General features: G+C 53.5%; 9 protein-coding genes across 9 annotated transcripts; 6 read left to right on the top strand and 3 right to left on the bottom strand.

Annotated features, from left to right (window-relative positions):
- Positions 1-179: 179 nt before the first annotated feature.
- On the bottom strand, positions 180-3,089 carry SNOG_07725 (hypothetical protein; the record flags this gene model as incomplete). The annotated part of the gene is made up of 1 exon (XM_001798004.1): positions 180-3,089. One exon carries the CDS (start codon positions 3,087-3,089, stop codon positions 180-182), a length of 2,910 nt encoding a protein of 969 aa, XP_001798056.1.
- A 55-nt stretch (positions 3,090-3,144) lies between these two features.
- SNOG_07724 (hypothetical protein) lies at positions 3,145-3,531 on the top strand (the record flags this gene model as incomplete). Its single annotated transcript, XM_001798003.1, has 2 exons — positions 3,145-3,158; positions 3,252-3,531. 2 exons carry the CDS (start codon positions 3,145-3,147, stop codon positions 3,529-3,531), a joined length of 294 nt encoding a protein of 97 aa, XP_001798055.1.
- Positions 3,532-4,920: 1,389 nt separating this feature from the next.
- SNOG_07723 (hypothetical protein) lies at positions 4,921-6,222 on the top strand (the record flags this gene model as incomplete). Its single annotated transcript, XM_001798002.1, has 1 exon — positions 4,921-6,222. The coding sequence occupies one exon, from the start codon at positions 4,921-4,923 to the stop codon at positions 6,220-6,222; it is 1,302 nt and encodes a 433-aa protein (XP_001798054.1).
- A 1,889-nt stretch (positions 6,223-8,111) lies between these two features.
- On the top strand, positions 8,112-8,466 carry SNOG_07722 (hypothetical protein; the record flags this gene model as incomplete). Its single annotated transcript, XM_001798001.1, has 2 exons — positions 8,112-8,194; positions 8,271-8,466. 2 exons carry the CDS (start codon positions 8,112-8,114, stop codon positions 8,464-8,466), a joined length of 279 nt encoding a protein of 92 aa, XP_001798053.1.
- Positions 8,467-9,975: 1,509 nt separating this feature from the next.
- On the top strand, positions 9,976-10,363 carry SNOG_07721 (hypothetical protein; the record flags this gene model as incomplete). The annotated part of the gene is made up of 3 exons (XM_001798000.1): positions 9,976-10,015; positions 10,139-10,225; positions 10,263-10,363. 3 exons carry the CDS (start codon positions 9,976-9,978, stop codon positions 10,361-10,363), a joined length of 228 nt encoding a protein of 75 aa, XP_001798052.1.
- Positions 10,364-11,570: 1,207 nt separating this feature from the next.
- Positions 11,571-12,054, top strand: SNOG_07720 (hypothetical protein; the record flags this gene model as incomplete). Its single annotated transcript, XM_001797999.1, has 3 exons — positions 11,571-11,597; positions 11,704-11,768; positions 11,943-12,054. The coding sequence occupies 3 exons, from the start codon at positions 11,571-11,573 to the stop codon at positions 12,052-12,054; spliced, it is 204 nt and encodes a 67-aa protein (XP_001798051.1).
- A 2,518-nt stretch (positions 12,055-14,572) lies between these two features.
- SNOG_07719 (hypothetical protein) lies at positions 14,573-15,295 on the bottom strand (the record flags this gene model as incomplete). The annotated part of the gene is made up of 3 exons (XM_001797998.1): positions 14,573-14,760; positions 14,802-14,952; positions 15,185-15,295. 3 exons carry the CDS (start codon positions 15,293-15,295, stop codon positions 14,573-14,575), a joined length of 450 nt encoding a protein of 149 aa, XP_001798050.1.
- A 451-nt stretch (positions 15,296-15,746) lies between these two features.
- SNOG_07718 (hypothetical protein) lies at positions 15,747-17,017 on the top strand (the record flags this gene model as incomplete). The annotated part of the gene is made up of 4 exons (XM_001797997.1): positions 15,747-15,765; positions 15,825-16,040; positions 16,169-16,854; positions 16,961-17,017. 4 exons carry the CDS (start codon positions 15,747-15,749, stop codon positions 17,015-17,017), a joined length of 978 nt encoding a protein of 325 aa, XP_001798049.1.
- A 1,394-nt stretch (positions 17,018-18,411) lies between these two features.
- Positions 18,412-18,779, bottom strand: SNOG_07717 (hypothetical protein; the record flags this gene model as incomplete). Its single annotated transcript, XM_001797996.1, has 2 exons — positions 18,412-18,541; positions 18,595-18,779. The coding sequence occupies 2 exons, from the start codon at positions 18,777-18,779 to the stop codon at positions 18,412-18,414; spliced, it is 315 nt and encodes a 104-aa protein (XP_001798048.1).
- Between the last annotated feature and the right edge of the window lie 1,962 nt (positions 18,780-20,741).

Genomic DNA, 20,741 nt, shown 5'->3' with positions numbered 1-20,741 from the left:
ATCCGCGGGCTAGCCTGAAACCGCTACCGCGGCCTAAACCGTGGCGAAAATTGTAAGCTCGTGCAGACTTGGTTCGCCGGGGCAGAGCGACATGTGCTTGTAACCAAAATACATTATAGCTCAGAGGATATCTACCAGAACGCCCAAACACCACTGCCTATCTACCGTGCCGTGCCTATCTACCAGGTGCCCTCCAACGGCAGATTTCTGCTCGAAAAGCCAACTGCGATCTTAATCTCCCCTGTACTTGGCATGACCCAGTTCTGCCTCTTCACGTCCCAGTAACTCAAATCCCTTCTCGTCACTTCAAATGTAACTCTGTTCTGATCTCCGTGTTTGAGAGCAACCTTCTCGAAGCCTCGTAAAACTCGAACTGGGAAGTCTACGGGCTCGCCAGTCTCGTGGTCCTTGTAGCCCTGTGGCAAAGAAACATACAGCTGCACGACTGTGGAGCCGTCGACAGAGCCGATGTTGGAGACTGACGCGGAGACGGCGAGGATGGCCGTGTAGAGGTCCGGGTTGCCGCCGGGCCCACCACCTGCATCGCTGAGGGGGCTCTGGAGCTGCGACGCTACAACATCAGACTTCTTGATCCCCTTTGTTGATTCGATCCAAGGGTAGATGTACTTCTCCACCCTGTGGAAGCCTTCGGGGAAGAGTGCAGACTCGGGAGCCGGCACCTCCGTGGAGTAGCTTGGTGGAACAATGCCGGCGGGACGAGCCGCTGGAAGCGGTGTCTTCTTGCCCTTTGCGTCGATCGAGAGTGACAAGAGCTCGAACTGAGTGTACGAGAGGCCATATCCGAACTCGTAACGAGGCGCAATATCTTGCTTGTCGAAGTGGCGGTAGTCGATGTAGAGACCCTCAGAAAAGTTCTGCTGAGGAGCTAGGCCGTCAGATACGCTTGGAAGGTACTTGATCTTGCTGCCTGGACCGTAGTCCTCCTCCTTCTTCGCAATGGTGTATGGGAGTCTTCCAGAGGGGTTGACGTCTCCGAAGAGGATGTCGACAATAGCATTGCCAGATTCTGTACCGGGCAGATTGGCCAGTACGATGGCCCTGACGTTCATGATGTCGGCGAAGTTCTCCATGATGACTGGACCGACGGCGTGAATTACGACAACGACATCGCCCATGCCCTCGCCACAGTCCTTGGCAACGTCCTGGATAAGCTTGTCTCCGCCTTTCTGCAGATATAGGTCATTTCTGTCACCTCGAATACCTTCGTAGTGAAGATAGCCTTCGCCAGCATCGGCGTTTGCGAACACAATGCAGAGGTCTTGCTCCTGCAGAATCTCCTTCTGGCTGGGAAGCTTGTTCTCCACCCAGTCCGTCACGTAGACGCTATCCTTGTCGAAAGCCTCGCGGATCGCAGACATGGGCTCGACCAGGTATGAGTAGTTGACTGCACCAGAGCCCCATCCACTTGCAAGTGTACCTTCGTTGCAGCTCTGATCCGGGCAGTGGTTGATGCCGTCGCGGGGCAGGCGTGCGTCTTCGCCAAAGATACCAACGCGGAACTTGGTCTGTCGCTTGCCTTTCTTCCAGCCTTTACGGTCTAGTGGAAGCACCCTGCCTTCATTCTTGAGAAGGACGGTGCCTTCGGCGGCCACACGACGCACGATGTGGCTGTGCGCATCCTCACCCTCACCCTGAGCATTGATGTATTTGTTGACCACGCCCATTGACTTATCCGAGGGGCTGCCTTCGTGTAGTTTACCAATGCGATCGTTGGTCCACGAGGAGAAGTTGGGTCCGCTGTCTTCGCCCCACTTGTCTTGCCCGACCTGGTACCAAGAGGCTACAATACGAGTGACCATGTCATCAAGACGATCGACCGGCACACTGCCGTTGAGCACGGACTTTGTGAGTTCAGGTCCCCATAGACTGTTTCCCTTAGCCCAACGTAGTCCGTCGCCTGGCATCGTCATGTCAAGACCTGCTAGGGCACTGGCCACACCTGCACGCTGAGCAAGCCAGTCGCTTTGCACGAAGCCCTGGAAGCCAAGCTCATCCTTGAGCACGCCATTCAGGAGTTTCGAGTTTTGGCAGGCATAGCTAGCATTGACCTGGTTGTAGCTGCACATGACTGAACCTACACCGGCCTTGATAGAATCTGCAAATGGCCATGCATAGATCTCGTGCAGTGTGCGGTCGTCCATGTTACTCGAGATAGCGTTTGGAAGACCCCACTCCCAGGCTTGGCGGAAGTGCTCCTGTTCGTTTCCTACATAGTGCTTTGCGGTCGCTATGACGCCCTCCTCTTGTATACCCTTGATCGTTTGGGCTGCTGCAATACCTTGGAGAACCGGATCTGAGCCGAAGCCCTCCCAGTTGCGACCGCCAGCAGGCATACGTCCGAGCGGACCCATGGCGGGACCGAGAAGCACATGTACTCCCTTCAAGCGTGCTTCTTTGCCATGAGCCTTACCGCGCAAGTACATCAGCTCTTTAGACCATGTTGCGCCCACAGTGATACCCGCAGGGAAAGCCGTGATGTTGTCCGCGAAACGGAGGCCAAGCGGGCCATCCTGCAAGCAAAGCGAGGGAAACTTGAGCCTGGGCACACCTCCCACCTGTCCCACGCACATGTCCATACTCCAACCTGTTCCAGTCGTGAGATTAACCTTCTCGGGCAGCGTCATCTCCTTGACCATGGCAGCTGCCTTCTTGTAGCTTTCTTCCCAAAGCTTATCCGCTCCGCCTTTGGGTGCAGGGTACCAGGGAGGGCTCAGCCCATCTTCTGGTACCGACACCTTCCACGCCCATATGCCTCCTGTGGCGAGCAACAGTACCACGGCCGCGACAAACGTCAAGAACCAGCAGCAGCACCGGCCGAGCGTCTTCCTCCTGGCAAATGATCCCTGCTTTGCGATTTCGGCATCTTTAAAAGAAGCCTTCCGTACTTTGAGGTCGCCAGCGCTCTTCTTGCGCTTCAGTCTGCTGTCAAATGCCAAGGGGTCGTGCTCTTCGAGGTCTTCGAGGGTGCCGGTCGATTCGGAGGAGAAGCGCGTGGGTGTATCGACATCGTCGTCGCCGGGCGCATCGAGCTTCGCGTACTTGCCGCGACGCAGCTCGTAGAAGGACATGTTGGTGTAAGTAGAGTCTCAGCAATAGACTCGCGATATGTGTACGACAGACACAATGACGGCGGTGATGTGAGTTTCTGAAACAATAAGAGCGTGTGGCCCGATGATTATACTAGCAATGAATCATGACATTGTTTGGCTACCCACTGCGAAATCAGCAAGCGAGCGCTTCCAGGGCGCATTGGCTATCGTCGAACGAGAAGAAGAGCGTCGAGATGTGACAGGGCTGCACAGCGATTGTCGTGGCGGCGAGGATTCGACGTTCAGGGACAACCCCATCGTTCCTGCCGATCCTGCCTGGGCGCCACTTCCGAAGTTCCGACTACTGCGAACACTCTTCTCGTCGCCTGTCACCTTCGTCACCGGAACCCCATCTCCAACGGATATGTCAACCGCTTTTCGTCTGTCTCAAACTGCTGGAATTTCTCTATTCAACGCCTGAATCGAGCGGCCTGTAGAAAGGCTCTTCCTACTGATCCTAAGATACAGGAGCGAATCTAACTCCAGTCTGCTCCTTCACCTCATCATGCAAGCTTCCGGCTACGATTTACCTCAAGACTTAGACAGGCAGCATCCTATGTGAAAGAAATGGGCATTCAATGGAGCTCATGTTGAGCAGGCTGCACCCATCAGTTTGTGCCCCGTGTGCGCCTCCTCAGCTTCGTCCAAGTATTACCCAGGAGCGCTTCACGGCACGAAGCTTCCTATACCTGGTTCACAACGCGTCAGCAGGATGCAAAGATTTGTGTTCTTGATGAGCATCTCGATCTTGATAGCTCCACCATTACCTCACATTGACGATCGTTGTCGGAGAACCAGCCGAAGCAACGGAGAAGCTTGACTGACACAGGAACTACGCGTTTAGCTGCAGCGAAGCCAAAAGGGACAAAGAACTCTGCTCCATTCAGGTTCTTTGTTCATTCATGCATATCCACTTTGGTCCATTCTCGTCTACTCGGACCTGATGACATCTGTTTCCGGCCCGTTCACGTGATCTTGCATCATGCACATGCAAGTGCGTCAACCCTCATTCGACGCTCCGAGCCCGCACCTTACGCTCCATTCGATAAGCCTCTCGTAAATACACCGGTGTACACACTTAAAAACGCTGGGTAACGGCTTGCTTCTATTCTCAGTGAATCCAGTTCCCCGCTTGTCTTTGCCACTCCGTCGAGAATGGACGCTTGAGCCGCCCAGGTCGCTGCGAGCCTGTCAGCATGCAACTTCAAGATCACATCGCAATCTTCTTTGACAGTGGAAATTCAATTCATCCAGGCGCCGCGTTGGTCAACACTAAAAAGGTGGTTATCAGACAGGCGGGCTTGACCTCTATACTGGATCGCTCAATGGACTGATGAGTTACATGTCTTTCTTTGTTTTTGATCGATGGCCCTGTCGATCACCCCACAAAACTTCGAGCGTGTCGATCAAAATTGAATGGTCCACTTTTGTGGCTCTCTCTCGACGACTAAGAGCGAAGGTCCACGATACTGTTACGTGACAGCGTGAGCTATCCCCATCTAGAAAGTAGTTGTTGGAAGCAGTAATATGAGCCGTGTTCTCCGCACATCAACGAAGCTTGAACAAAGCTTGCTTACTTGACATCATATTCGCAGATATGACGGACTACGTCTCTTGCTAAAGCCTCAACATCACAGTTCAGCGGGCCACTTCGGTATAAACTATGCATCACTGCGCAGACAACGATGTCATTGCAGACTGTCGGTTCTGCCGCCAAAGGTATAAAGCGCACTTCTTGTTCTGACCGAACAATGCATTCTTATCTTCAATTGCTTTCTGCTTCATCTGTTCATCTTACGAATCGGCCAATATGAAGTACGCTTTCGCTCAAGTAGCATTCGGCCTTAGTGCCAACGCCCTCGTTGCCCGAGAGGCCGCACAGTGTGTGCAACTCCAAGCCTCGGGAGGAGTCTCAGGTGTCTTTGGTCAGCTCGGTGATGGACAGAACCGTGTTGGCGGCGGTCATTCTACCGGATGCTACTGCCTGAGCAATGGTGGATTCACGGACTCGAACGGACGCGGATGTATCCTAACGCCCCCGACCACGCAGTTCCAATGCGATGTCGGTGCCGCACCTTCCACTGGCTTTGCCATTGGCTCCAATGGAGGAATCACCTCTAATGGCAGCGGCAAGTTTTACGCCTGCCCTGTCAACGACAATGGCGAGTACAACGTATACACTGAGCCGGCTCCGGGTCAGGAAAAGTGTGTTGAAATCTCACTGAGTTCTGCTGGATCATGCGGCCCTGGTGCTGCTCCTCAGCCTAGCAAGCCTGCAGCTCAGCCAAGTCAGCCAGGATATTCACAAAAGCCTGCACCTCCCTCAGAGCAACCTGTACCTAAGCCTAGCAAGCCTACCCCTCAGCCAGGATACTCACAAAAACCCGCTCCAACATCCGAACAGCCTGCATACTCCGACAAGCCTGTACCAACGCCTCAACAACCTGCACCTCAACCAGGCTACTCGCAGAAACCCGCTCCAACACCAGAGCAACCTATATATTCCGAGAAGCCTGCACCGACGCCCCAGCACCCTGCTCCTCAGCCAGACTATTCACAAAAGCCAGCTCCTACACCTGAGCAGCCTGCACCCAAGCCAAGTCAGCCTGCATCCGAGCCCTCAGGATCCTGCCCAACAGACCTAAACGGCGCCTACCAATACCCGCACCTCATCATCCCCGTCGATTCCACCTCGCCGAACAAAGCCGCTGGAACATCCTACAACGGCAAAGTCAACAAATCCACCTGCTCCATCTTCAACTTCGACATCCCCGCCTCGTACGCCGGCAAGCAATGCACCGTGCTTTTCCTCTTCCCCGAGCAAAAGGATCTCGAGACATCTAGCTACACTGTCTCTGGTAACGGCCAGTGCAGCTTTTCCAAGCTCAGCGGGCCCGCGGATCAGCAGACTTCGTACGCCAATCAGCCAGCTAAGGACAGTGAGGTTGCGAAGATGTCTGTCGCGCCTGGAAACTCATATGTTGTTGCATCGGGCGAGTGCGCGGCGGGACAGAGAGTGGCGTATGAGATGTGCAGTGAGGGCGATTTCGCGCTGGATTACTTCCAGGATTATAATCCTTCGCCCATCGGGCTGTATGTTCGTCAGTGCTAGATGGATTGTTGATGGGGGTGGTTTGAGCCTTGTCCGTGGGGCAAGTGAGCTCTATTGCGCTTCATAGGGAGTATAAGTTTATGGTAAGTATGATGAATGGTTGGTTCGTTCTTGTATATTCTTTCCTTGGAATCTTTGATGGACGCTTTTTATGAAATTTATGTAGAATAGTTTATATATTGATACTTTCCTTAATTAGCCCATGATATAATTATCGCACCTACTTATGCTGTAATCATCGCGGAGTAGACGCAGTCAGGTGTATTCAGCTGTTCGGAAGCTATTATCTCTCACAGATGGGGATCCGGAGCCCGAATGGTGTTGCTGCAGCCTTCAAGAAATTTATGGCTGATCTCTCAGTCGACATACAGCGCAGCTGGGATATTCAGTGCCAATTGGGCAAGGCTCGCTGTGGCAGAGCATGCAAAACGATGAAAGCTCATAGGGGAAAGTTGACATGAGGTCAAGAGAGCTGGATGAATTTCTTCACCAGGAATCTGCCTTTGATAGTCTACGCATCATATACATAGCACGGTTCTGTCGGCAAGATGACAGCTGAGACACCATACGCCACTTTGATTACTCTCCCCCAAAGCAGTGTTATCTTATGCTGTTAACTTCCAGCGTAGGATTATCCATGATACCGGTCAATATGCAAGATCCATCGCAACTTTAGCACTACTAATATTCAAAACTTCACGTACCATGTAAGTAGAAACATGCCTTCACAACCGATTGACATGTACTGTATCTGATCGCAATGCCAAAGCTGCAGTGTTTTCGCGCCTTAAAATTCATGCGGGTGCTTGAAGTACTCGAATCAATAGCGTTTGTACAAGACGCTTCGGTGTACATAATGCACGACTAATTTGGGCTGGGATCGGTGCGGGCTGCCAGAAAACTGATACATTGCGTCAACTATCTGACAGTGTGTGAGTGCAGATGTCACGAACGTCGAACCGACGAAGGGAACCCCAGAGGATGATACAAATCTGGTCATGACTTGACCACGCCGAGAGAGAACACTGTACAAGTTTAATCGAAGCAAGGACAGAAAATGCGCCAGGAAGATGGCTCGCAGAAGTCTAGACAACGAATCTCGCATCAATAGCACTACATGCAATCAGATGGGTTCAACATCAACACTTCCAGCCCAAGCCGAATATTGGGGCTCTCTTGCTACCAGTTTCATTGGCAAGGACTGCACAGCGCAGGTGCGAGTGGTTCAGCAAAGCCCTCGCTTCCGACCTGGCGCACAGCACTATGAAAGTGGTGGCTTGAATTCTCCAATCCACTCATCACCACGTTGATGAACTAGCAGGCTCATTGGCATTCGACTCGTCAGGGGGAGTCGCGTGCAATAGAGTTTGCTTTCTACCGAGTCGAACTACGGCTGATATTGGACTGAGAGACGAAAATGTGACTTGTTTAAGCTGCTTCTGACCCGATTAAGCAGCGGGATATGCCAGAGTGTTTCGCTGAGAGGAGTGCTGCATACGTCAATGAACAGTGTGATTTGGGACCAATGAAGACATTCAGTAAGCCTTTCTAGAGTCAATTTTGTGAGTCTTGTAAACTGTATTAGCTAGATGAAGAAGACGCTGAGCATCTGCTCATGACATGGAGGACACGCAAAGTCTTCGTCAACTCGTGCCCCCCACGCCTGGCTTTTCATTGCTCAAGATTGTTCAATAAAACATGTCATGTAATTCCGACGTGTCGGAACCTTTATCACTACAACAGACTGATCAGCAACATCGTATGACCCAGCAAAGTCGATTCAGACGAGTTGTTTCAGACTGCATAACTGCACTCTACACAGTACATGATGACCACGTCGGAGCATACCGCCGGAGTCAATTTTCCCAGGGCCCAGGGGCAGTCACATCATGGTCACTGCCACCCTCGCGAGCATCAACCGCTCACTGTGCCGCCGGAGAATCAGTCGCCAGCCGCACCTGCGCGTCTTTCGGTGCGGTGTGGAATTTTAGTGCATGCTGAAGGCATTACTTACCCTTCAAATGAGCCGAGTTGCACCACCGCCCTAGCTCGCTTGCCCTTGCCCTCCCACCACCGGTTAACGGAGAATTCGCAAGGCAGCAGCTAGTGGTTATATCCTCATGCCTATTATTGAACCGCGCCGACCGAGCCATATCTAGTCCGCCGTCCGGTCCTCGCTTCCACACTTCCATCCTGCACCCAGATCTCAGCAAACGCCCGACATCGTTAACGATAGCTCGCTGAGTTACCTGGGTGCTGCAAATTGCTTACCACCCACTAGGAAATGCTGAGTACCCTTTTGGGGACGACCAGAATACTTTGTGGTTTCGCCGAAGGTGGCTTGTTCGCTCACGTTTTGTGGCACAGGTACGTTCTGACGTGAGAAGATGTGCGTGTTAGCGTGTCGTTCACTTCCTTGACTGGGTTTGCACACCGCATCAGACGACCGCTGGAGGTAATAAAGCCCATCAGCTATATGGCAAGCAAGGGCATCTTTTGGCGAGTAGTCACCGCCCGCAGCATCTGCTCACCCACGCGATCAGCACCAGGGATGGATGGCGGAGCGATCATCACCCACGCGGCGGACCTGTCAAAAATTGCATCAACACCATTCGCCCAATATTTTAATATATCGCAACTATAGGCCGTTATTGACAGCGCGCCGTTGCCGGAGTATAGACCGTGGGCGCGTGTCGAGGGGGCTCAGGGATTGCATTTAGGCGGCTACGCGAGAAAGCACGATATATTGGAGGACGTCATTTCGCGTGGTGTGGGATCGACTTCGCGTATGCAACGTAGATTGGCTGCAGTTTCTCGAAGGGTTGCCTGGCGATAAGATGGGCTGCTAAGGGAAGGGAGGGTGAGCGGGAAGCTCCAGGATGTGCTGCCGCTGTGCAAAAACGATAGGTAATCATTATTATTCCACCTATGGCGCCACCATGGACGGGTGTGGTAGTGAAAGGATCAGTATGCAAGCTTCTTTGTCTTCATAATGGAAAGTAATACAGTGTATGCAGAGACATGCGTATGCAGCCCTGTAGGTCGGCGAAGAACCTCAGTACCGGGTGGTGGTCGTACGTACGTGTCGTCATGGGTACTCAGTGCAGCATAAACCAAGACGGGGACGCCGAACGATCAGACGGCCATACCCACAATCGCGATGGTGGCATCGAGATAGCCGTTAGTCAGTTATTTCAAAGCAGGTGTGTCGTCATGTCAAGACTTTGATTAACGCCGGACACTTTCCAAAAGAGCCCCGAAACCTGAATGATGAGAAGAATTAGCTGAAATCTTGAATCACATGGAGATCTTAGCATGGGAACCCCACAGTCCTCGGCTTACCAACACGAGGATCATGATACCCCTGCCTTGTGTGATCCTCCGCCCCCCGTATAAGCTGCAGAGCGGCACGTATCGGACTCCTACCAGACTGTCGAGGAAGATGTTTTCGATAGATTGATGTTTAGGATAGTGATACAATCTTTCGGGCAGCTCCCGACACCGAAAACCGACACCCAGGTTTCGGTGTGGCTCAACTGACACGGGACGAGACGAATGTCTCGGTGCCGCCCATTCTTTCAGTCGATTGCTTCTGTTGGTACACTTACCGAAATTCCGTCCTGCATCCGCCATCCATATTTAACGCAAGGGTAGCAGGAGAATGCCATAGATCGTACATACCACAAGAGAGCTTTGGTCTTCCACCATCTAAGCTCGCTGCGGACGTTGCAGACCAGATCCTAATCCTCCACAATGGATGTGATGGCTGTGCAGCCAGGGCTGCTTCTGTCGGGTTCAAAAAGGAACCGCTACAGGGGGTTGTATCGCATTTGCCCGCATCGGTGGAACTTCTGTGAGCGTCACCAGGGCAAACTCCCGCGATTTGCCCGAAGACACAGTAATGATCCCTAGCTAGAAGATGTGTTGCAACGGCGGGGATACTGCCCTGTCGTCCTACTGTACGACGGTGCTGTATCGCCGATGGGACCACTTCCATGCGTTGGTAAGTTGAACAATTTCAAGACTTGCATAATGTTGAGTACCCGCCCGTTCGTGGACTGAGGCACTCACTGGTCTGCATGAACAGTGGACAATGCCGCTTGCACAGGACGAGTATGTACCGCGCGCCATTTTGATCTGAACGTGTCATGTTCGAAACAATCCGCAATTCCAGCAAAACCTCACGTCGATCTCTTCGAGCATTGATCAGCATCGATCGCAGCCCCTTGACGTTTGGGAGGCATCGGATCACTCGTTCGACTCCCAGTGGTGGAAAAGCCCCGGTAGAATCAAGCCCATGTTGCGTCCGTCGTACGGCGCTATGAGGCAGGGGTCATATGCAGCCGCGAACAGCGCCAGCATCATGCTGCAATTTCTCGGTGCTTTAAGCGTCTTAGAGGGCCCCGGGAAGGATCACTGGACCACAGAAGCGGATTTGTCGGCTTGAAGTATCAACTGTTGATAAGGTTGGCCCTCAAGCACTGCCCTCAAAAGCCTGTTATCAAGAAAATTTCGTAATGGCGTGGAGTGCTTCACGCTGGGGAAATGATGCCTGCACACGTTGGAAAGGATATTCGGTGCTAAGCACCTGTCTTGCAACGTTTACGAATAAGCAAGCAGAGATTCAGCCATGCTGTGGAGACCACGTTGGAGGACACGAGTGGCACGAGGAAGCGAGGCAAGCGTAACCGGACGTTGGTGGGTATGCCCGAAAGAGATGAACACGGCGCGTGGCAGAGCCTGAGCCGTGAGCAGTTGTGCCTTGCCGAGACCGCCAAACTGGACTTCGTCTGGCGTCACTAGCATCAGAAATTCCCAAAGGTATCCAAATCGAAGACGTAGTTTCGTGAAGGACTGAAGATCAGGGTCGGAAGCCACGATCAATCTGACCCACTCCAGTTACACCACTGTTCTGCATGTGCTTTTGCTACGCCAGAACATGCTAGCAGATGAAGGCCTCAAGGTCCTGTAACAGTGGGCCTCATGAAGAGGAAATGAGGTGAAACTCTTAATACAGAAGCGCCGTTCGTAAGTTCGGTCGCACTAATATTTTCCAAGTGCCTGTCAGAAATCACAACTTGTGCCGAGCCCAGTTTGCATGAAAATTGCACCGATCATCTCCCAGGTGGACGGCACATCACTGCGCGGCAGATGTTACCAACAAGTAATATCGATCCCACAGCCTTTAGCCCAGAGGGGGGCAAGAGGGATTCCGGCTGATCTGAGACTTGGTCCGCATTCGCAGTCCAGGGGCTCCTTTGGTCAGCCGCGCACATTCGGCGTGTTGGGTGTGACCAGCTGTGGTAATCGATCTTCGCCGGCCGCACTTGAGCCCTTGTCGTGGCGTCATGGGCTCCGGAATTATTCTCAAAACGGTAGGCAAGGACCAGGGCTCGAACGCCGTGGACCGCTCTTCATCCTCGCTGCTGACCTCTTTGGGCCCATGCAACCCTTTCGGGCCAAACTCTGAACATCTTATAGCGTTTGCCTTTCCGTCCCAATCCCGAGCCCCCTGCGAACAACAATGTGACCGTTAGGAACCATTGGTGTGAAACGTGTAGTGACAGCTAAGAGACTAGAGTGGCGGCGCCTCACTGCGTTAGAAGACCATGCCAAGCCAACAGGGTTCGGCAGGTATAGATGCGTCTTTTTCCAGTCTAATTGATGCTGTGGAGAGAGGGTTACACCAGTTACAGCGGTATCTACTGGATCCTCAATAGTTGCCGTCCGAAGGTCCAAAGGGATGAACTTATTGTGCATCCAACCATGAGCATTGCCGAGATACCAGACGACTCGCTGACTGATAATTTGATGGGTCAGGGCTCCACCTGAGGCCAACAATGAGTCGCATGTGTTTGATCGTTGGCATGGTACCACAAGCACATCGACCAGGTCGGCCGAACGGGCCATGTGTTCTGGAAGCATGTATCCAGGCTTGAGAGCTTGTTCGAGTAGCGCAAGGCGGGAAGTATCATTTCCTGTCTGTTCTCGCCTCACTTTGCTCTTCTGATTTGAAGATTTGGTACGATCCTGGTAAGTAGCACGAATAAGTGACTGGTGGGACTTGCGCAAGGGCACGATTGGCAGGCCATATCTAGAATTAGAGCTGCCCAGCACGAACCTGCGATTGGTGTTTTGAATCGTGAGAATTGAGGATTGGAAATCCATACGTAGTAAGAAGCATGGGCATCGTTCCTGATGCAACAACACTGTAACGTTCTGAGATAACTTACTAAGGGGTGCTCAGACCCTAACATATATTACCAATTCCAAGAATATTAGTACGTGCGAAAGGAAACAATAAGACCATAGGGCTCACGAAAGTACATTCGAGCAAGTCGAGCGACCGTAGCTTGAGGTTCGACGTGTTGCATGTCTGGGATGATCGCCGTTGGATGGATCTGAGCGAGGACCGCTCTGCGACATAAGGTTCCTCTCATACGAGGCCTCCAATGACCAATGCATCCGACACTTAACGTCGAGACGCTGAGAAAGACAACATAGCTAAACATTGCGCGACAGATGTAAAGGCATCGACCTCTTGATTGCATGTATTGGTGCTTTGAAGGCTGCAGCCATGATGTAGCGTGAAGCGTCCGTAGCTGTGGAAAGCGCGCAACGATCTCTGAACAGGCCTGCCCCAGGCAGGCGATTTCCAGGGGGATCATGTTCACTTTCCGTCCGAGCACGTTGGACCTTACCACGGAAATGAATGGCTTCCAGAAGCATTCCACGTGCTGTAGGTCGAGTAATTCGGAAGAAACAGCATAATACAATCTACACAGTAGATGGTGGGGATGCCGTTACCGTGCCGATTCGCAATTGAGAAAGGCCGAGATCATCACTCGATTGACACGAATGATGTCCCGGGTCAACATGTGGTCCTAGGTACCCCTGTTGATCCCACGCTCGCTGACACCTCGCGAAGACCATGCTTATGTTTCGGTTCATTACGACCACAACACTGCAAGCAAAATAGTGGGATTTGCTCCAAGACGATTTGTGCTGGGAGCGTTGCTTCATTTAGCACGCTGGAGATTATCTGGCGGCCGTAGGCTATTCGTCTCGAAATCATCTAGCGAAAACGAATGATTTTGTTCCGAGTCTCGGGCCAATTCGGTACCCACCACGGGTGCAGGATCCAGGGTCGTGGGTGCGCTCCGCGAATCGCGACACACAAAAGCAGCCAGATTTTCCATCAACAGAGACCCCGGTTACAGACTTCAGACAGGATCCGTGCCCTCTGGTTTCTGGATCGCCTACCGTAGTCAGTGTTTTGCCAGTGAAAGCCTGTCGCCGCAGACGGCCCTTCGGTAGATGCGCCATATCGCCATGATTGACACTGCATGGCTCCGTCGCATGGTTGGCGCGATTCTCCACCAGTGATTTCCAGAAGATGTATGACCGAAATGCCATGTGGTGCGCTGCGGTGTCATCTGGCTCGCGTGCTGTGCTTCGAGAAGTCGTCTCGAGAGGACGACATGAGTGTTTTTCATTGGGCAATGCAAAGGTCGGTTGCTGTGAGCAGATGGTGGTGGCACCAGCCAACGTGGCTCCGGGATTAGCTGCATGCGCTTGTGCTGATCGACCCGCCTCTTCTTCAGAGATCTTCCACAGACGAACGGGGCCAAGCCATGGCCCATGGTCTAACGCCATTATCCGCTCGCGCGGCATCAAGAGAACATCGCGTAGGAGCCCGGAGAAGGCTACTCGAAAGAGGCGCATCACCCGTCCAGCCGCCTCTCTTTGCTGTCCCGCGCGTGCTATCGTGCTGAATCTGATGCACCTAAATCTTAGCTGAAGGGGCCTGCCCGCGTTGCCAATGTGCGGTGAGAGCTTCGCAAGGAGAGGGTGCGGAGACGTGCTTGTAGGCAGTCCCAAGGCGAGTCAAGGCTGTGGAACTTTCAATCACAGAAGCGGTCATGAATTGTTTCTCGTGACTTTTGAGGTTCTGCTGAGAAGCGAAATTGAGTGCAACGTTGGCTGACGACCTCCCTCGAGACTGCCGTCACATCATCCCGCCTTTGATGCTTCGCTTCGCCAGCGGCTGCAGCCATGTGCATCATTTCGGTCAGATCCTCTCTAATCCACGGTGCGGGTTTTTCCCGATTGCGCTGTCCAGAGTGGCCAGACACTGCAGTAGCGGCTTCAATTTGGGTCTTGTCTCAGCCAGCGGAAGACGCATTAGACAGGTTTCGCGTCATGTGGCGCCAGCTCGCTTCCCCAGCGAAGGCTTCAACACACGGCGATGCTAGTGCTACTGTTTAGTTTGGCAGCTTCGGCTTGCGAGTGTAGGAAAAGTCCCGCGGGAGGTCTGCAGGCGATATGACAGGGCAGGTGGCGGGAATGCTTAAAGCGAAGAATGGGGCAATGGTTTCTGGGTCGTCTCACGTCTGTCCCCTTCGGAAACCCCAGCATCTGGCTGTTCCCAAGCGTTTGCCCCCCTGCAGAATCCTTCGTCAGCCATTTGAGGTGATCTTGGTGAGCAACGGCACCGTCGGCGGATCTCTGGCCCTTCCCACAGTTCCTGCCAGCTAGCTGTGTTGCTGGGAGTCGGGATATTATTGTCTGACTCTTACCTTCTTGCAGGAGGTGCTCAGCAGGAGCTCGATCGATCGCATATCCGAGAGGAGGCATCTTATTGGGATCCCGGCAATACGCTTCCAGACAGCCGCATCGTGGATTTCTGGTGCGCTCCGGCCCTGGTAACCGAGCAGCAGCAGTCGGCGACTACGTGACCCCAAGCGTGTGCGACGCTGGCAGCGTTTGCAACTGTGCTCGGTGTGGGTTACTCCGCCCCGGGGAGACGAGAGGCTTAGGGAGGCACTGAGGTCGGCGTCTGCACCTGTTCGCGGACCCAGCGTGGCTGGCAGTGTGCTTCCGAGATCCCTGGGGATTATCCTCAGGCTTCTCCTGGAACAGTCGATCTGCGGTGCATCGCGGCCTGTCCTTGGATTTGGACCAGGGCCCCTGCAACGCCCTTGAGGTGCCAGTGTCCGAAAAGCGCACCTTCGCCGGTGCTGGTAGATTGGCTGGGTCTGGGATGTGTGGGCGGATCACTCGGCCAAGGCATAGTGAATGGAGTGTGCGCATCGCACGCTAGGCCGCTTCAGGCTATCACCTGCATTGCCGTTGCAGGGCATTGAGCTCTCCGCTAGCTACCCTGGGCGTCTGGCTGTCACAACGTCCCGCCGCCTCGTCCGCCATCAAAGACAGGGAACCACAGGCTGCTGGGGCCCCGTCGACCGCTGTCTGACCCACCCCGTTGGCAACGATTTGGTCACCACGGCCTTTCACCAGAGGCGCTATAGTGTGAACGGGCTTCGTGCTGAATCTCGCCAATCCGCTGCCCATCGTACTTGAGTACTGCAGGCCCGAAGTTCTGGCACTTTGCATCTGCCCGTACCCGCCCTCGAACCACTCCCCCGTTCTATACCGTCGATACTTGTTTGCAGACACTCTTTGCTTATACTCGCCTGTTACGCAGCTTCTGTCGTGACCCGTGCACTTTTTCCTTCTCCTCCATGGCGATGCATCTAGCAAGTATGGTACACGGGCAGCGTACGGGACCGGGAGGCTTTTCCAACAACCACCCTCCTCAGCCTACTATCAACACACACACCCACGAGCATACGGCGCCCCAAGTGCGCCCTCCAACCCCTACACACGCCAACCACAGCAGCACACCTACCAGCGGGAACACCCTCAGTCGCCGCCATCGCCACCTGCGGAAGAAAAGAAGCCCTCTCTGCCCTCACTCCCGTCCATCTCGAGCCTACTGGAGATTGCTGGTGGTGATAACACTGCGTCCGAAACAGGTAAGAATACGCTGGATCGCACTTTCCTTGGATTTCAGTTCTAATGGTTGCAGTTGCCACAAGTCCTCAGTCACAACATCGGCAGTCCACATCGCCGCAACCAAGGCAGGCACAGCATAGAGGGGCAGGTTCCATGCAGCAACCACCACAGCCACAGACGACCCGACCTGAGCAAACACCCGCCTACAGTGCAGCACCCCAAGCCGTGAACACCCACAGGATGACTCTGCCGCCGACTCCGCCTATGCATTCAGATGTCGCTGGCGACGGCAACCGCTCACCTTCAGCTGCTTCCTCCCACTCAGCGGCGTCAGCGCCGTACTACAGTGGCTCGTTGAACAACCTTGAGCCTCACCAACAGCGCCAACCGACGGCTGCAATGCCCCCCATGAAGCGCGACTCGATGCAAGCGCACTCAATGTCCCCGTATGGTGCCTCGGTCTACGCCCAGTCTCCCTACGTTTCCTCGCCCAGCGGTACATCAGCGACTTCCTTCTACTCCCCCGAGCAACATTCCTATGGCAACATGGGCATGTATGCGCAGAGACCGCTCCCTTCACACTTCCAGCCCCAAGGGATGCCCCTCCCGGTACCTGTTCCCAGCCCTGGTGCCACTGGCTCCAACCCATGGCAACACCACCACTACATCAGCACGTCCAGCCAGTCAGCATTTCCTCAGTCGCAAGATCGCTACATATGCTCGACGTGCAACAAGGCTTTCTCGAGACCAAGCAGTCTGCGCATACACAGCCACAGCCATACCGGCGAGAAGCCTTACAAGTGCCCTCAACCAGGCTGTGGCAAAGCTTTCAGCGTACGAAGTAACATGAAACGTCATGAGCGCGGCTGCCACGCGGCGACGAGTGCTCCGATCACGACATAACGACACAGTAATCGAACTGGCAAGTCTTTCTTCACAGGCGTCAGGCGAACCAGCATCATCAGTTCAGACCAGCGGCTCAACCAACAGTCTTTAGAGTGTGCAAAGTTCCAGGATACCATTGTCCATTTTTCTCGCACCGGCGTTCTCCAGGCCATTTTCCAAGCGTCTACGTCCTGTCCTGCATTTCTCGGAGTCCATTTGATCATTCATCAATATCCAGATCCGCTCTAGGCGGTAATGTTTCTTTATCCCACCAGCGTGCTTCGGCCGCCTTATTTACGATTTCTCGGCAACCATCAGGTCTGCTTCATTTCTTGTACCATAGTAAAGTATCTACTCCAGCGCATACGCCTGCAAAATCTGTCAACACAGACAAAATCAATGTTATTAAACGAAGCTTCAGTTCATCTCTGACTGTGACTGTTCTGCCGCGGTATCCTGCAGCCAGAGTAGTGTGTGTTGTTCGCATTGACCGCATGGACCCTTCAAACATAGTGCAAGCTCGGGCTCAATAGGACGAATGCTCTCCGTGCACAAGCTCGAGGTTGAAGGATTCCCCATGTTCACTCCACCGTGCAGCATGCCTACACGGAGATCAAGTTGTCGCCTTGTTCTTTGTAACTTCCCGCCGATGCATGAACCACAGTATGTCCACGAAACCCCCTTTACACGTCATCTTCGAGTTGCAGTCCATTGCCTGCTAATAACACGACACTCAGGGATGGGCTCTCGTAACGAAGACTTACGCATACAAGAACACCCTTTTGTTATTTGAACTTCTCTGCAGCTTGTTATTGATTGAACCCCGTAGTGGGCGCTGATCTGCTAGCACGGTATATGGTCCGTTCAGCTTTGTGCAACACGAGTGTAGCAGACGCCAACACTGACATCTTGTCTTCTATTGTTCGAAACAGTGCATTGCTAGACCAAAGCGGCACTTCCAAAGGGAGGAAAATGTAGTCTGACCAGAAAGTCCTGCGGAACACTCTCCTCTCCTGTTCTAGAGGTGCATGGCTACCACGACCATGGCTGAGTATCACACGATCTGCAACACGACCGTCAAAACAACGTTGAATTCTCAAGGCCTTTCTCCGGGTGCCGTGATTTGCTCTCCACCATTGCCAACTACACCCTTGTCGGCATTCTCGAGCCTCCTGAATATCACAGTTCTAGTACACTGCTTCCACATCACAAATGCGCCCGGCACAGGCGAGATACCTCCGGGCCCATGGCGTTAAGTTCGATGGAGCTAGACCCAACATTTGACAATCGAAATACTTTGAGTCAAGTGCTTCCATTTTAAAGAAAGATCAACACGCAAAACGCGCGGCTGCGCAGGAGCGGGAAGATCACAGCGAGCTTGCATCGGATGCGCAACGTTCCACAACCAACTTGGGCCAGAACAGAAACGACATATGCAAGTGACCGCGCATGGATGCAATATTGATTCACGAGAATCCTGAGTACAAACAAAGGCAGACGTCCAAATTAGCCTCCCCTCAAGTTACACCGTGACCGTTGAGAAGCAATGAGAATGGCTAGGTTCTCCGTCTTGCGTCCGTTGAGCATGCGCTGCCGCTGAACGGAAGCGCACAACGCGAAAAAGCAAATAGCAATCCTGCCGCACCATCATCTAAAAGCACTTCAAGGGCACACAGAGATGCGATTGACTTTAGGCGAGGACAGCCACAGGTGTCAAAAGCAACGGGGCTGGGGAAATGCGGCATAGGCGCAGCCTCAGGTTCGTGCTTCAGCGCAGGAGCGAGACCCTTGGGCGTTTGCGAACCGGGTGCACGGTCAGGTCGATCCGTAAAGCCACTGCGTGAGGCCTCAGAAGGATCGGCACAAACACACATTTCGATGCAGCCATTTCCGCCATTTGTGTTTCACAACCACTTCCTTCATTTCACGCAATTGTCTCGCTGAATCATTATCCCGCGATGCCACCATCTTTCTGCATTGCACATCACCCGCGAGCAATACACGGCGCTTGCGGCTGGCGCATGATCACGACAAGTTGGCCTATGATCGTATCGTCACTGCGAGATCGAAGCTGAGATGGTGGTAATTAAGACCCGATAGAAAGGTAGCTTCGCAACCGAGGTCGCCGCCAGCAGGCCAGCAAACCAGACATCGAACACAAGGCAAATCTCGGAAGCGAGCCGCGATTGTCCCGGATCGCAACGTGCAAGTGACAGGATTACGGGGCTCAAAAATAACTCGGCCTTGTGGTTGAGGCCAAGAGCCAAGAAGGTGTCTTGCTTGCATGCCTCGTATATGACTGCGGGAGCTGCAGCCGTTGGCATCATGGGCGGTGATTGCACCACAGCAGCTTGTCGCGTGGTAATCTGCACTCTTGCGTGGCTGGGATTGTCATGTTGATGTTAGACAGTTGATTTGGTGCTGCCGCACTACGCGACGTCACACGCCACTCATCTCTGCCTCTCTCCAGCGTCCATCCCTGGACCTCCATCCTTCTCGAAGCATGTTTTCGACGGCGTTACCCATAGGCCATGTGCGCCCGTTGCGACTCTAGCGCGCACTCAAGCACGTGGGTTCGGTGTCCACTTCCTACCTTACGCCGCAAGGAAATCCTCGATACCACAGCAGTCTAATGTCCGGACACCTGTCGCAAGTCAAGTCATCTGGCCGACCCTGACACTCCATCCCACCACGAACGCCTGCCATGGCGCTATTTCTTTGGCCCGCTGTGATCGACGCGTAGACTTCTGTGACAAACCCACATATCCCACGAGAAATGCCGAGGAAGATGCGGTCTTATTGTGGATCTTGGCCGCGTTGCGGTGAGTATCACGCTGGATGCGCAACAGGCATCGCAACAGGCACCTTCAGTTCCAACAAGGCATGTCAATGTCTGGCCTTCCGCCGTCGAAGCGAAAAGGAGCCATGAGTTGCGACAGCAACGCGACAGCTGTCAATTCGCGCTGTCTGTCCTGGTAACAGTGCTTAGATCAGATCATCTTGTGCGTTTGGGAGTTCCCTGGTGCTGGAATGCCATCGTTCCTCCGTTACGCTGGTAAGTTTCGGGGACGTCCCTTGCGCACGATTGACGAGTCGGACCTACGAGTCAAGCGAATTGCACGCCGCGCGATGTCAGCAGTCAGTCATCACCAGAAAATTGGCAGCTGGGATAAGCCCTACTCCATGCGGAAGAATTATTGCACATCACTTATACGCATATGGGAAACAAGCCCGCAAATGCAACACACCGCTTGGATCGTTCATGCATCCCCACTGCTGCGATCACCCTGATCGGACCAACGTTCGTCCTCTAGAAATTTGGTTGGCTAGCGGGCGCTAGGGTACCTAGGCAAGAGCGCGCATTTTGTATGACACTCGCGTACGCACGTGTGCGGGGATCATCCCGACACCATCGGCAGTTCTCGAGAGATGAGGCTTGCAGCACGATGCGTGGGCATGAGCGGCACAGATCACTCGATGGTAAGAGGGTGATATGAAGCGCTTCGGGACGGTCTGAGAATGCTTGTAGGGATACCACCGTCGGCTAGGTCAGTAAATAATGTCGAATCTAGGATATGCTTGAGAGGCATCGTGGATGGCGATCAGGAACCTGACAGCCGCCCGTGGAGTGAAGCGTGTCGCTGCGGAGATGAGCTCAGCAGAAGCTCTTGGAAGCCGCTCTCACGAGACACGTCATGGATGACCGTCGTTGGAATTAACACTGGGATCTGTCTGATACCTGCAACTTAAAAGACGATCTGTTCCCACGCGAGTCCGAACGGATAATCCACGGCTTGGGCAGCAAAGCGGAGAGAAGCCAGAGTCAGCCAGCCGCT

This window comes from Parastagonospora nodorum (genome assembly GCF_000146915.1).
Source record: "Parastagonospora nodorum SN15 chromosome Unknown scaffold_11, whole genome shotgun sequence".
Taxonomy (NCBI): domain Eukaryota; kingdom Fungi; phylum Ascomycota; class Dothideomycetes; order Pleosporales; family Phaeosphaeriaceae; genus Parastagonospora; species Parastagonospora nodorum.
The sequence above is the reverse complement of the archived record's forward strand: the minus strand, read 5'-3'. Positions and strand labels throughout refer to the sequence as shown.